Source organism: Genypterus blacodes, unplaced genomic scaffold (assembly GCF_046128005.1).
Source record: "Genypterus blacodes isolate CSIRO-AG114 ecotype Tasmania unplaced genomic scaffold, CSIRO-AGI_Gbla_v1 ptg000067l_1, whole genome shotgun sequence".
Classification (NCBI taxonomy): Eukaryota; Metazoa; Chordata; class Actinopteri; order Ophidiiformes; family Ophidiidae; genus Genypterus; species Genypterus blacodes.
Genome location: NW_027466879.1, coordinates 1,067,556 through 1,083,520, shown reverse-complemented (window position 1 = coordinate 1,083,520; position 15,965 = coordinate 1,067,556). Strand labels below are relative to the sequence as shown.

The following is a 15,965-nucleotide window of genomic DNA, read 5'->3' as shown; positions in this document are numbered from 1 at the left end:
CAACAACATGCGCATCTGAATAAACACAAGCTCGATAGGATTGACCACAATTTCTGCTGATTGGCTTGCAATGGATAGCCAAAGCCTCTCATGCTGTTCTCTGTTTCATCTGTGCATGCCATGTTTTGCAAGCAGGAGCTTAATAGTGTAACGACTGAGTGGTTTAACGTGTCAATAAAGCAGGCAGGCAAACACAGACACACACAAACACAGGCGTGCTTCTCTGTGATTACACTGTATGAGCTCTCAAACTCTGTGACTCTGCAATGGTAAAAACATGTAGCAAGAGTAGTTTGTGTTTGTGTTTGTGTTTGTCCTCTCTCCTTTCTGCTCAGGTTCATTTGATGGGTTAAAGGTTCGGCAAGAAACGGTAGGAATGCCCGAAGGAGGATGAAACAGCGGCATTTCTACCTTTTCTATTCTAAGCAATGTAAAATTCAGCAGCCTTGAGAACAATAAAGGAACTTTCTGTATTTCCACTCTACCCTGCAAATAGACACAAGTAAAGATTTTAGCTTCAACTTTAATGGCCTGGAGGTTCCTGTGGTTATTAGGACCAAAAGGAAAAGATAATATCAATTATTAAAAGCATGTGAAGATTCTACAGTGAGGTGCTCTGCTGAAATAATAATGTAATGATATGATATCATTTGTATCTATATTTATTCTGTTTATTGTAATTAATGGCTATAGCAGCAATACCGCTTTCTGTCTCCATTAAGGTCCTGGAGTCCACAGGAAGGAAACATTGGTGTGTGTGTGTGTGTACAAAGAGGAAACATCTTAGAGACACTTTAACAACTTCCAATACGCCAGGTTGTTTTGGTCTCTGGCAGAAGAGGCTGTTATTTTAACAAAGGGTCTGAAGCATGTCAACTTCTCACAGAATCTCATCAAACCTCCCCACTGTGCCAAACATCACACATCACCTCTGACTGCTAGATACAGATAGCAGTGCTGCCCACACACACACACACACACACACACACACGCAGATTAAATCAATGGCCACCTTCCTCCACATCCGGTTGTAGGTGGTCACTGGAGGAGCCCACTCCCACTCAAACCGTATTCAATAGCATGACGTACAGATTTTCCCTCTATCTATCTCATACATGTTCACATGGGATTCACACATGCACCTTTAGACAAGCGGTACATACGTGTTCACACCTACACATGTAGAGCCAACATAGAAACACAAATACACCTCTGCATACAACACCTCATGGTTCCAGCCATGCAAAATACCAAACTGGAGGAAATGAGACATTTACCTCTGGCCAAAGGCTAAACAGGCTGAAGCAGGTTAAACAGCATTCCCTCATGATGATTCATTTCATTTATTCAGCTGCTATGACCTGATTTTGCGCTGTGCTTGTGCTAATGGTTGGTCCTCAACACTGGCCCTGGATGAGGTATTAATGCGCTCGCTTATCCAAATATTTCATGATGTTTCCTCAGCTTTGGGGATATTTCACAATATTCAGAATCCTAACTGGCTGTGCTTTGTCACCGTTGCGAGATAAGTGGATAAGTGGAAAATTGTGCCAAAGTATCGGCTGAGGTAATACATAATAGGCAATAAATACGACAAAATCGGCAATAAATACGACAATATACAGGGAGATTCATAAAGCACAGCTCCAGATTGAATGTATCTTTATGGGAAAGAAGTGTTTTGAAATCTGGGTGATGTTTTAAAATGAATTTGGCTCTGTGTTACTGGAGAAATCTGTTACCTGAGCCCACTCTGTTGATTATTCAATTTATGAAATTAATAGTTTCAAAATTAAATGACTCACAGTGAGCATGAGACACTTTTTCACCTCATGCTCATATTTATGCCACAAACTGCACAATCCTATTAATTCCATCCATTTATGCATACTCATATTTTCGTGCCATCAGCGTGTTAATCGGATTCATCACAACGCTGCAGACTGGATTCTTTGGGCGTGCCTCATAAAGTATTAGTGCATATTTACTTCCAGGCCTGAGGTGGAGTGTTGGATTCTCTCTTATCCACTTAAAACCAGGCAGAACCCAGTCAGGCACATGGAATGAGCTGAGCAGCATTAAGGTGGGAGGGAGATATTAACCCAGGAAGTGGAACAAGTCCATCCCCTCCTCCTCCTCCGCCTGTGCTACACACCACCACCAGACACGTCCTCTCATTAGATCGCTGAGACACACATATATCAAACCCAGAGAGCTGTCAGATCTTCTCTGGGGGATCCGGCAGTGGGAGCAGAACAGAAACATGTTGTGTCCCGGGGCCATATTCCATATACACTGCTCAGTATATTTACATCCTGTGTGTGTGTGTGTGTGTGTGTGTGTGTGTGAAGCACCTTAAAGAGCAGTTGATCTGCTGTTAAAACATTAATATAGAATCCATTAGGAGATTTAGCAGACTTATGGCTGAATGGAGATCAAGGAGGTTCCACATTAAAAACATATTCTTTCTCTTTTCGTGCCGTGTTCATTTACATAAAATTAAATTTTCTTATAACTTGAAAACTTCTTTAAAAAGTTTCTTCTTTCTCATTAGTGGGCGACATTAAGATGTGTGAGATTGTGTGGCGGTGTGCAGGTGCTGGCTGAAAATCGTCCTCTCTGTGATGCAGGGAAGCAGGTGACGGAGCCAGGGAAGGATCTGTGTGTAAGTGCTGCTTTAATGGACCCACTGTCACAGGGAAGACTTCCTCTCACACAGATGGCTGCAGCTGAGTGTGGAAGGTGGGCAGCAATCTCTCCTGCCCTCTGATTTGCCCTGGTGTCACCGAGTGTTTGGCTGGAGGGCAGCCGCTGGTCAACACTACACACACGAAAACACAGCTCATGGCAGGAACAGGAGGAGGAGGTGATGTTTCATGTTGGCTCGCTCCGATTTGATCGACTTGTTCTTATAAGCAATGGAGTGCGGCTCAGCTTTATTCCTCTCCTGCCTGAGTCTGCAGTACTTCTGCACCGAACCTGGCCTTATATACTAAGTCAATCTATACAAAAGTTGGAAGTACTACAACTTCAATACAACATAAAGAATAACTTAAAACTTTAAATAGCTATTTTCTACTCCCATAGACACACAAAGACTACAGCCTGTGGTAAAACATCACTTTTTATTGTTGCATCACTGCAGGAACATGTGATACTTCTGCCAGTTCTCAAACATACACACATCTGAGCTCTGGTGTCACTGTTTAGATTGAAGCTCTCCAGGTAAACAGGAGATCAGCTCATCTACTCAGCCTGGCCCTGTCTGTCTCCACCCCTCACTGATTGCCACAGGTGAGCCTTGATTGCTTGGTTGATTCCTCCTCTTCCTCTTCGAGTCATGGTGAAGGAACATGGACTCCAACGTGTCCCATGCGGACGCGCAGAGGCTGCTGGAGCTGTCGCACCGGCACATCAAGGTGAGCGTCATCATCGTCCTGGGCGTGATGATCACCTTGGGGAACATCGCGGTGCTCCTGGTCATCACTTCCTCCGTGGCCGGCTGGTCTAGAAACTCCCGGTACTTCCTCCTCTCGCTCACCGCCGCGGACTCTGCGTTCGGCCTGCTGGTGATGCCCCTGAACCTGTGGGTGAGCCTGGTGAAGGACTACAGCGACGGGCCGGATGCTCTCTGTCACGCCGTGGCCTTCTGCAACGCCACCGTGTACTCCATCTGCATGTACACGCTGGCCACCATCAGCCTGGAGCGGTACATCGCGGTGTTCTACCCGCTCAAGTACTCCACGCTGATGACGAGGAAGAGGACGCTGCTCCTCATCGGCCTGTCCTGGTGCGTCCCCCCGTTTCTGCTGCTGCCGGTCTCGGTCCCGGGCGGCGTCATCCAGGTGCATTTCTCTACCGCCTCCCTGGTCTGTAACCCGTCCTACTCCACCAACGTGGGATACTCCCTCAGCCTGACCGGCTTCATCTTCTTCCCCTGCTCGGTCATCATGACTTTTGCAAATCTGAGGCTGTGGTGCGCCGCCAAGAGACAGAGCGTCAAACTGCGCCAGTATGATCTTGCGCGGCGCCGCAGGCGCAACATCGCGTCCTGGGTGCTGGTGCCTGTGATGACCTCATACTACACCTGCTGGACCCCCTGCATGGCGGCCATGGTCTACAACGGTGAGCTGGGGGCTGGGGCTCACCTGGGCACCAATTGATTGCACCAATTGATTGCAATTATGTGATAATATCTATTGCAAAGTTTCAAAATTAACCGATACAAACTATGACCCACAGTAAATGAAGCTTATATCTTTCCAGTAGAAACTCTCCTTATATGGGCACAGGCAAATATCAAATATGGTGTTGACAGGTCACATATCAAGTGTTCAAGGGAAACACACCTCCCATATGGTTTGGAACTAAATATATAGCATCAATATCTCATAAATGTACCAGGTCAATAAATAACTTGATATTAAATCCACTGCTTGGTGTTAAAGTCCAAAGAAAAGGTAAGAGTTTAGATGGGATTTAAAACACATGATGTAAGGAGCAGACCTAATATATTTTCCAATTTTAGGAGCAGCAAAGGCAGTGCCACCTTTTAGCTCTGAGGCACAGGCAGAACCTTCAGATGGCTCTAGAAACATAAAGGGAGCAGAGCAGGGTCGATTTATATGCGATGTTCGGCCATTCAGTGTTTCAGAAGCAAACAAATCAACTGTAAACACGTACAAGCGGCGCAATGTGATTCGGTCACAATTTGGATCAGTTTTGCTTAGGGTCTCGAATTCAGTGGACACAATTGTCAACTGGCTCAGTCTGTTCTGCTCCATAAAGGACCTCAGTTTACACCCAGGCTTATTTGGGAAAGGAGGCTCTGGTGACTGGTAAAGTGGGAAATAGCCGGAGTGCTATGTCAACATTTGGAAAGATCAACTGCAATTTTCCTCTCAGTATGAGTTGCCCCTGGGTGTTTTCTTTGTCATGAATAAATTCCTTGAATTGGTCAATTTCATTCGCTAAGTTCCCCTCCAAAAGATTCCAATTTCTTTTGAAGATTTGTCGCTGATTTGCGCAGATCATGTGAAGAGATGGAGGGAAGATTGTTCAAGACTCCAGATATGTGCTGAGTTGCTGTACCCAGTTGGTCCATACCCGTTCAAACACTTTCTCCTCCGTTGGGTCTGAGTCATAGGAATCTGTGTTAATACAGGAAGCTACAGTGGACAATTGAATCTATGTTGAAGTGTTCTGATGCCATTTACTTACCACATCCATAGGCCTTTAAATGGACCCTTTGGATCCATGTTTCTGTTTCTTCCACGGTGTTTACATAGGTGTGTGTGTGTGAGAACATTCTCTCAGGTTAGTAATTCAAAGACAATTTCAGGATAATATGTCGTAGGAAAACACTTTCTCAGGCAGTGGTGAACATTTTTGCATCCAACTAAACATTTAATTTCATGTAGAGGAATGCAAGCTTTTCCATGGATGTTGTTCCATGATCCATTAGGGTCCATTCAAAGGCCTTTGGACCTAAAGGGTATCTACAGAATTCTACAACAATGGATTTTGTACAAGAAATGTTTTGTGATGCTGTTGAGTTGGATGGATGTGTTTCTGTCTTGTTCCTGCATCAGTACTGATGGTGCAGAATCAGAACGATAACATCTCAATATGTCACTGTGTTGATACAGCTATTGTTGGAAAATGTCAGTATAATGGGTGTTTTGCACATTCCTGTGAATGGGACGTCGGCTCCTTGCCATAAAATAAGGATTCACTGAATAAGAAACGGCTTTATTTTGAGCATTTCTTGCTGTTTGGCTTCCTGCTGATACATACTAGGTAGATAGAGCAACTGTGAAAGATAGGAAAGCCAGATTTTTCACATTGTCTGTTGATTAGTAACTTTTTGATATCGTATAACCTTGATTGGGGGGTTTCCATTTTGTCAAGTAAACAAGGTTCTTCGTAGTTCAGACTCCAGGTTATCAACGCCTTTTGTAGGTTTCTCAGTCATAAAAACTCATAGTTAGGCTGGATAACTGATTTTCTTCTTGTTGTTGTGTTAAGTATGTTGTGGTGTTGATTTATCCCAAGGTTCCTGCTCAGTCTCTATGTTCTCTCACCCTCAGCCATCTCAGGATACGCTGTGCCAGAGTGGATTGAATTTGCTGTTGTATGGCTGCCAACCTGCAACGGCTTCCTCAACTGTATCTTCTACTTCTGGACAAACCGCAGCTTCCGTAGGAAATTCCACCTGGTGATGCAGAGGCTCTTTGGTTCCTTTTGGTGCTGCGCCAGTCCACAGACGCAGTTTGCATCGGCAATGATGAATGACAACTACAGTGTCCATGAGCGTTCTTCCAGTGTGTCCTCCACCTGCACGCTGTTGACATTGTCTTAGGGTCTCTGTATTCTGTTGCGGGCTTGATGCTGGATTGCTCAGCTCAGGCCACAGGTCAGGCAGTGTATCCATGGATCAGCACCAAGGGCCCGGAACAGAAGAGCTACTGCATGCATGTGCTCATAGTGAGACATCCACACTGTTGTCAGGCCAACATGCTGTATATTTGATTTAACCTCTGTACAGTCTACATCATCATCATTAAGTTATTTAGAATTTTGAATGTTTTCTTTTTATTTTTTATCCCATTTTCAGTCATGACAACAGTGTTCGGTTGAGTAGAACACAAATACAGCTAACTTTGGATTGCTTTGTTTTACCTATTCAGTGTAATCAGGACTCAATGCACTGACAGAGAAAGACTCTTTAACCACATTTTAGTTATTTTACGTTTGGAACCACCTGATTATCAAGCAATATGAAGCAAAAATACATAGTATCATTTTGCACACGGGTATAAAATCATTATTTTATATTCATATTTAGATTTGTTGCTTGGGTCAACACATTCCTCTTTAAACCTTTGATATTAGCCAATTAATTCATCACAGGAAACTGGTATTCAGATGTTACTGTTCGAGCACTTTGAAAGATCGAGGCCGTCTACTCCTTCTATTGAAATGGTTGGGAAGACCTTAGCATCTAACAGCTGGGTGAAGTTAACCTTTAAGTCACAGCATTTCAGTGTATGCGAGGAGGAAAGTAATTAAGCAGCTACATTGTAGAAAGGTCACTACATTTGTGCCTGGAAGAGATAAGTCGGGTAAAATCTGCTTGTTTGTTTTGAGATATTAAGCCTATAATCTACCTCCCAGTATCTCCGGGCTTTAATTCAGCACTGCTGCTGTTAATGTCTGTACAGATTTTACTGCCAAGGCAATGGTTTGCTTCTTTTAATTAAGTTCATAGCTAGTTAATGTCTTTACAGTGGAACATTTATCAGAAAGCCAATGTTCAAAATAAGCAGTTTTATTCCACTTATTTTATCCCTGTGGTTGCTGTTTGGTTGCACCATCATTCATGTTTTGGTCCTGACAGACGACGGCACGAGGAAATGTCTTCTCACTAAATTAAGAGACTTGTAAATTACTTGTACATAAACTTTATTCTGTTTGTAAAAAAATCCTAATGATATATATAAAGATTTAATGTTACTTTTGATGTGTTAATTATAAATGTATGAAATAAAGCATTTTGCCTTTGATATATTTCTTCATTTCCCCATTATTTACATACACACCAAACAAGAACGTACCCATTGACCACAGAGCTGTATGTGTAACCCCTGCATATAGAATACACACACACACACAACTGGGGATAAGTGTATGTTGATAAAGTTTAGTAGAGTATAATCAGCATTTTAGTGTGCATGTAGACATTCGCACTGTGTGAGTTAAGCGATTATTTTGTATTCTGTTTGCGTTCTGCACACAATAATCCAGAAGAGGAAACTGTCCTCTCTTCTTTGGGGAAGCTGAGCAGCTCACAGTAACACTCAGTATGAACAGCAGCGTATCTGACTCTTATACAGGTGTTCAGTGCTCTGACAGTGTTACTGCGTTAGCTGCTCTGTCAGTCAGGCAGAAAGTACAGGGTGTTTGACTCCCAGGGATTTTAGAGAACAAAAGAACAATACTACCTTTCGGATTTACTAATGTACATATACATAAATGTGAGCATGAGATGGTCCTGCTATCAGATTAGTTGAACATCAATTAGAAAAATGAAGAGCTTCATAATGTATCCAGACACTGAGATGTTAAGGTGTAACACAACTGCTTAGTTTCTCCTGGTTTGTATGTGATTTGCATGTTTTCATCGAAAGCATCTAATTATGATAAGCATTTAGAATTGGATTATGTAGGTTACTAACTGAAGAGGCTGCTTTTGCATATTGCAGGGGTGAAAATGATTCATTGTGTCCCGACAGAATCAGGATGATTTATACTGGATAAGGACAACAAATTGTGATGTATAGGTGGTTTAACAAACTCTTTGTTAAACTCTACTCAAGTATGCATAAGTGGCTGTACAGCTGCATAAAATGTGTAAAGACTTCAAGTAAAAATGAATGTGGGCGATGAACTGTTTAGACTGAGAATTCAACAATGCCAATTTCCTCAGGCAGAAGTTTATTCCACAACAGCATTTTAAAATCAGAATATGTTATTGATTTGACTCGCTTTGGTCTGACACTGATATACTGAGGAGATTTTATTAATATGTCAATCAGCATGATGTGATTGAATGACGGGGTCCAAATTGAGAAGCTCGACAGGAAAGGAAATTGCTTGTTTCAGTGTGAGACTCTGATTGATGAATGAAACATTTACTGCTGGAATGAAAACACCTGAATTGTATTACTTTCACCTATTTAATTTGATAAATATACCCAAAGATATATAATATTCCAGTCCAGATTGCTCCGTTGTTTGCAGGTCACAAGGTACATTTAAAGTCAAGTCACAAGTCAGTACTTACAAGTTCAAGTCAATACACAAATTTGAATTATTCATATATTCAGCCAGCAGATCTTTCACAAAATTGAATTAAGATCTTTATCACTAAATTAGGAGAGGTACCTAAGTTCAGAGACTCAGATCCAAGTGAAGTGGCAAATCATCTGTATCAAAATGGAGTTCCGAGGCTTTTGGATGATGTCAAGTCTTGATTCAGCACATTTGTGACTCAGGCTCTCGTGTGACTCGATTCTTCGGCACTGAGTCAAGGTGACCTTTTCGAACCAAGTCAAACCACTCTGAGAGATCGTTTATGCCTGGAGCATCCTTAAGTGTTTTTCCAGACGGTTGAGATTTTGGTTGAGCCTGTCTCCCAGGACGCTGGAGTGTTGTGCATTAGCAGCCACAGCTCTCCTTGAGGATGACTGCTGGTAGAACTGACAGATGATGCAGTCATGGAGAATGATGTCTTTATATACACCCACGGAAACGATATGTGGGACGCGCGCTCACAACCGCATGGAGGAAGAATAGCAATTGGTTCAGTTCCTCCTTGAGCCAAAGACGAGGCCCAACAGTCTTTGAGCTCACATAACGTGTCATACAATATTTACTTTGCCCGACTGTAACCTAGGAGGAGGGATGGGATGGGTGATACTACCAGACTTGAATTAAACACCAATACAAGTATTTCATCTAACAAAATTACAATACTGATAGTGATAACTCATTAATTATTCTTTCTTCTATAAGAATTAAGTGATGAGAGTGAATATTTCATATTTGGTATGGATTCACACATCCCAACTAAGACACATTAGTGTTTAAATGTAAAAGTGGATCCTGACCCTACACAGGAGAAATGCTCATGATGGATGGATGGATGGATGTTAAAGTAAACAACTATGAACCAAAACACATCATAACCACATTGCTGCAGGTCTTTCATCCGTCCGTACCGTCTTTTTTCACCGTGTGCCTCAGTGTTGTAGCCTTTGTTTCCTGCTGTGCCGTACACATAATAAATAAGATAAACAACCGTTAATTATGTGCTGAATTTATTAGAGTGGGTGTGTAAATCAGATTAGTCATGTAAATATATGTCACAGTGTTCCTCTCAGTGGCAAAATGAAGCCGACACACTAATATCTGCTTGAGCTTGCAGTGCCACCGTGTGTTCACAGGGATAATGACTTCTGCCTTTGTGCTGCTAAATGGAACAAATTGGTGACATGATGAAATGATGCATTTAGAGTCATGGCAGGATTTGGAGAATCTGTGAGGTCCTTCTGTTGCAATGGTTGCACCATGTTGATACGTTTCTGTTTTGGGGCCCACCAACGTTTTACAGTCCTCCTCTCTCTATCGTCTCTCTCTCTCTCTTTAAACCCAACCGGTTACGGCACCTTGAGCCCCATTCGGCCTGAGGTTTCTTACTGATAAAGGGGAGTTTTACCTTGCCACTGTTGCCAAGTGCTTGCTCATGGGGGAATGTTGGGTTTCTTTAAATGCTCTGTATGTAAACGATGGAAATGCATCAAAGGTTGTGCCTGGTGGGGGTTTGTGCGTTTGAACAGTTATGTAACTGCACTTACCAAATCTTAATGTGTCCCATCTGATTAAACAGGATGAATCAAGGGGTGTTGATTTGTGCTTTGCTCTCCGCTGTGAGGGCTCTTGTGGAGGCTGCTGATAGGAACGCTCTAATTCCAATCAGTGCTACCTGCTCCTCTCCACAGGACAGCAGCTGGAGGCAGAGAGCACACACAGGACTGGAGTGTTAGTCACCGAGTGCTGCTACTGCACTGTGGAATGGTTACCTAAGAAAACTAATCAGGTTAAGTGTGTTAGCACAGAATCAGCTGAACAAAGTTTCATCACACACACGGGTGTGGATTAAAATCACATGACTTAGACTTAACTTAGACCCAAGTCACACATTTGCTGACCTGAGACTTGATTTGGTGATTTTGTGTGTGTGTGTGTGTGTGTGTGTGTGTGTGTGTGTGTGTATGTGTGTGTCCAAAAATTCCTGATCAGATTGGCTTGAATATTTTCAATAGAAGGTAAATGTCTGTCATACAAAATGATGGACTGTGATTAAAGACATCTTTATGGGTCCTTCTGTATTAATTGATTATTATGTCAGAGATCAATCCACCCACCACACTGAAAACATTCAATTGTTGAATTGTCAAACTAGCCAACTAGTCCAAATAACACAGGGTTTCACAGAAAAACAGTCCTGGTTAAAGGTCTGGGTCCTTGAGTGGTCGGGTCATTGCCAAAGAGTCAAAGGTAGTGAGAGATAACAGAGATAACACGCCACACATGTGGTCATCTGGGGACTAAATCAATCCAGTCGGACAGGGAGTGGAGGAATTCTGTCACCTGACCTCTGTGTGGACCTTGAAGAGGACATGCAAAACCATAAACCCAGAAAGAAGTGTTACACTCTGGTGCCACGTGATGCTGAACATAAATGATCCAGAATGTCTCTGAGTAGATTTCATTCATTCAATGGATGAATGAATAGTTTTTAACTGGACATATTCATTCCCTTTCAGTGTCACAGTGGTCAGGCTGTGATCATTAGACAGGCTAGTCACGCCCCCTGGTGGACAAATGCTTCTTCAGAAAGGCTTCTTTTGTTTTTTTTACACAGATAATGGACTTAAATGGTCACAATTCCTCAATGAAACTTATAAAATCTGTTCCAGTTTGAGAACCGCTGCTATTTTACCCAAATACATTGAAGTTAACCTTTTTTAACTGAAAGATGTATTTGGTGCTGATTGCTTACATAAAAAATGATTGAGGACATTTTGATTGTTTGCCATGTGAGTAAACACAACCAAGAACAGTCAATCTTGTAAACATGTCCTTTCCAAAGGTGAAATAACAGTAAAATAAAGGTTCAAATATCAGAATTGAGCTCTTCTTGATATTAAATCTACTTCACATCTGCCTCGTGAATCAAGCAAGGCACTTCCACTGTACTGAAAGACAAGTCAGACCACCACTCACTATGGAAAAGCTTCATTTTATTGAAAGAGAGCTTTAATGAGAGGAAATCATAGATGAAATGGCATTCACCAAAACCAATGTATAGTTTTTTGTACTAGCATGGAAACATAGCAGCATGTTAAGCTCAGAAATCTTAACTCTTAAACCTGACGACTCTGGGAGTGCAGGGTTCATGTTTACCTTGATTAAAGAGTAAAGTGGCATTCAGATGATTACAGGCTGTAGTTGGAACAATGCAAATTAGAAACAAAATGATGACACACTTCTCTCAACGTCCTTTTAGCAACACTATGAAACAACCTAAACACACACACACGAGAGGAGCTGCAGGTCATTCAGATCAAACAGAACATGTATTTGTGGTTCTAGTGCCAACACACACACACACACACACACACACACACACACACACACACACACACACACACACACACACACACACACACACACACACACACACACACACACACACACACACACACACACACACACACACACACACACACACACACACACACACACACACACACACACACACACACACACACACACACACACACACGTCAGTATGAGATCAGAACAATAGCATCACTTAAATATGGTTAATTCAGATTATATAAATGTATATTGATCTAATCACCACATACTTTAAACCTATACACAAACTTCCCATAACGTAAGTAGAAGAGTTAGAACACACATTATAATTCACTATTAATCTCCAAAGGAATGGACACAAACATGGAACAGTGCCTTAACAACAGGATTCTGGCAGATAAGAGATCAGTGAGGACTGAACAGTGGAACATGATTTGGGTTAAAGGAGCAGAGATGCATCAGAAGTTGACATCCAGTAGCTGAATCTGTAATATCACATTCCTATATCTCCTTCAAATCACTACAATCACACAGGCAGAACTCTTGATTACTGTCTGTAGAGCATTGAAGGCAAAAATGTGAATAAGAGAATTATATATGTGGAAGGAATTGATGTGATTCTGCTTGATTGTGTTCCTCTCTGGATGTCCGTGTGCTGCATTATGAGGTGAGGCTGCTTATCGTCTTTAACATGCATGTAAATGTAATCTGAATGTCTCTGTGATCATTTGTGACACCGAGGAATAAAAACTTTCTCAGAGGGTGAATCGGCAATAAAAACAATTGCATCCGAATGCTTAAGTTAAAGACACATAACAACAACAAGCATAATGTCAAAATACAAGAAACTGAAGGCAGATTTCATAAAAAGTATTTGCTGAGGCCTGTAGAGTACAGAAGAGGAGAGGCGACATGCTCTGTTAATAACAATAAGGCACGGCTGACTTATTAATGCGAGGGAACGAAGTAAATAAGCTGTGGCCGCCGCTCAGCCCGATGCTGGGAATGAGATAATTACCTCATGGCCACAACATGATTATCTTCCTGTAATGAGAAGGAAGGAGATCTTCAGGATGTCACGGACATTAATGAAGCTATTCTGATGTCTTTCTTAACCTGGAATGACATTCACATATACAGATATAATAGTCATTAATACGGTGGCTGTGACTCCACATCCAAAGACTCCGGAGTGTGCGGAGCCTCAGGAGTCACAGATTATGAACCACACCGCATTAAACTCCACATCAGCGCTGGCTTGTTGCGTGCTTGTATCAGAGCTTCGTTAACAGACAGGAGGGCGAGGTGCAGCCAGGCTCCTGTTTCTGGCTCCGCCCACCCTGCATTTATTTATCTTGTTCCCACTGCATAATGAGTCGTGGCGGTGTGTCTTTTGTATGAACATGGCACATGGCCTCTCCTGTTCTGTGCGAGCGTGAGAAGGGCAGAGGACCTTCATCAAACTGCTCCCCTCCCTTCTTTGTTGATGCAGACACTCCTTGATGGCGTGCATTCGGTGTGAGGTTTTGGTCAAACAAGGCCTCCAGATGAGACAAACGAGATGAAGGTAAGAACGCCGGCACTCAGGAGGACTTGTGCTCCAACATACAATAGCGATAAATGACAGCGGCGACGCCTGCAGCGACGGCGGGAATCAACCACATGGTCCAACATCTGCAGGGAGAAAAGTCAACATCACGTTATAGGCAAAGGTCATTTCAAGGGACCGTAAGTATCAAGTTATGAAAAAGACATGTGGACCAGCATCACTGACCTCGACTCTCCTGAAGTTGTGGTGCCGTGATCATCCTGTAAGAAGAAAGACAAAGACCATAGATCAGCTGTAAGCATCATAGTGAGTGAGAAAGGGAGACACACAATCTGAATAAATGATGACCAGACAATGGAACTCATCTCACCTTTGGTTTCTCTTTTTTTCTGTCATCCTACAATGAAATCATCAAATGAGCGTTAACATTGTGATGTTTGGGTCAGCGTGTCATAAACACAACAGGAAGACAACAGGGAAACATGAAGAAATGTCCTATCTTACCATGCGAAGCTCCCCGAGGTAAAACTGCTCCAGCATCTCTCTGGCATCAGTGGAGTGACCCACATCCTCAAAGCTCTCTGTGGCGTCGGAACCAGCCTGCTCCAACAGAACCTCCTCACCTCCCGGATGCTGGAATCACAAGATGGAATACCAAAGGGTTTACATTTACATCTTTAGTTCCCAACTCCGGGAACGTGGTGTCAACATTTTTATAATGACACATACTTTTACAATTGATCAGAGTGTCACCAGCTTGTGAGTAGAGGATCAATAAGAGCTGATGGCTCCATCAAGAATAGGTTGGTTATACTTTATTGAGCCTTGTATTGCAGTGCCTGGGGACTAACTCCAGTTCTATAAAAAAACTAGTGCCTTGCTGGAGGGCGATTGCAGGAGCATTAAGTTAACATGCTTGATGGTCGGTGTGACAAGAAGACCCGCATGATTGTTCCATTTGCAGCAGGAAAATTGTGCTTTTCAATAGGCCAAATGAGGCAATAGCTCTTATTTATAAAATGTGAATTATTATTATTATACCCTTCAGATGCGTTTCTGTAGGAAACATGGTTCTAGTGAGTAACTCGAGGTGTAAAATATCTACATTCTGCTTCAATTAAAACAGTTGATTTAACAGTTATTTTTTAAATATATTTATTCATATTGTTGACAGTTTAACTTCAGACCATAAAAGAGTTTACGCCGTGTATGAATTAAAGGTTAAGTGTAGGAAAACAATAAGGCATTGCGGGGAACACCTAAATAATCTCTTCCGGCTTTCACACCAGGGTCACCAGCTAACGTGGTCACTGGAACATCTGTCACACCGTCACCTCGTACAACCTGGAGGTAAAGTGGTGCGCTGAGGAGTAGCCCAGCAGGTCGGCAGCAGCTGAACACGTCACTGCGCGTTACGGCTCACAGACACACACACACACACACACACACACACACACACGGCGCCTAAGGCGATACTTTGAATTGTACTAATGTAAACGCGACATCCGAGTCAGAACCGGGTTCTTACCTCTTCAAGGAAACTTGTGATGTCATACACTTTATCCTGGATGATGAGCCATGTGTCCTTGCTCACATTATGTGATCTGATTTCCTCTAAAGTGTAATATTTCACACCGCCCTCCAACGTTTCGCCGTTTTCGCTGATGTTGTTCGCAGCCTCGTCCTCGGTCTTCATGTTGGTTTCATCCATTCTGCAGGAAATGTCTGCGCAGCCAGCTAGCTAACGTTAGCCTTTGCTAGTCAGGTACCAGCACAACCTAGTTCCGCTCGTAACACACGATAGTAAAGCTCACATAAGCGTCTTAACACGCGCCGTCACAGACCGGGAGCATAAAACAGCGATGTCACCGCATTACTCAACAACGGCGGCTTATTACGAAACCAGAAAACAACCTGACCGGCACATCAGCAGACATGTGGAACGGACCAATTGCGTGGCGTTAGGTAGCGTTCATGGGGAAACTCAGCAATTGACCAATGAAATGGTAGCATCTGGAGTGGCGACCAATCAGAAACGACCACTTGATGCTCATGAGACGACAATATCAGCAAAGGTTGTCAACTTTGCGCCAGCATTGCGCATTTGCGCAGTGTTATTTTCTTGGCAGTGGATACATAGACACTGAGTCAATATCTTGTGTGTCTGAACATGATTATCTGATAAACT

The 15,965-nt window shown here is 42.6% G+C and overlaps 2 protein-coding genes across 2 annotated transcripts; one reads left to right on the top strand and one right to left on the bottom strand.

The window, feature by feature from the left end:
- Positions 1 to 3,323: 3,323 nt before the first annotated feature.
- Positions 3,324 to 6,361, top strand: LOC143004670 (5-hydroxytryptamine receptor 4; the record flags this gene model as incomplete). Its single annotated transcript, XM_076155765.1, is given in 2 exon segments — positions 3,324 to 4,125; positions 6,090 to 6,361. Coding segments are annotated over 2 exon segments (1,074 nt in total), but the record flags the coding sequence as incomplete, so codon positions are not given.
- A 5,485-nt stretch (positions 6,362 to 11,846) lies between these two features.
- Positions 11,847 to 15,737, bottom strand: cyb5b (cytochrome b5 type B). The gene is made up of 5 exons (XM_076156044.1): positions 15,306 to 15,737; positions 14,282 to 14,410; positions 14,148 to 14,174; positions 14,003 to 14,037; positions 11,847 to 13,902 (listed from the first exon to the last, which is right to left on the bottom strand). The coding sequence occupies exons 1-5, from the start codon at positions 15,486 to 15,488 to the stop codon at positions 13,812 to 13,814; spliced, it is 465 nt and encodes a 154-aa protein (XP_076012159.1). The 5' UTR covers positions 15,489 to 15,737; the 3' UTR covers positions 11,847 to 13,811.
- Positions 15,738 to 15,965: the final 228 nt, after the last annotated feature.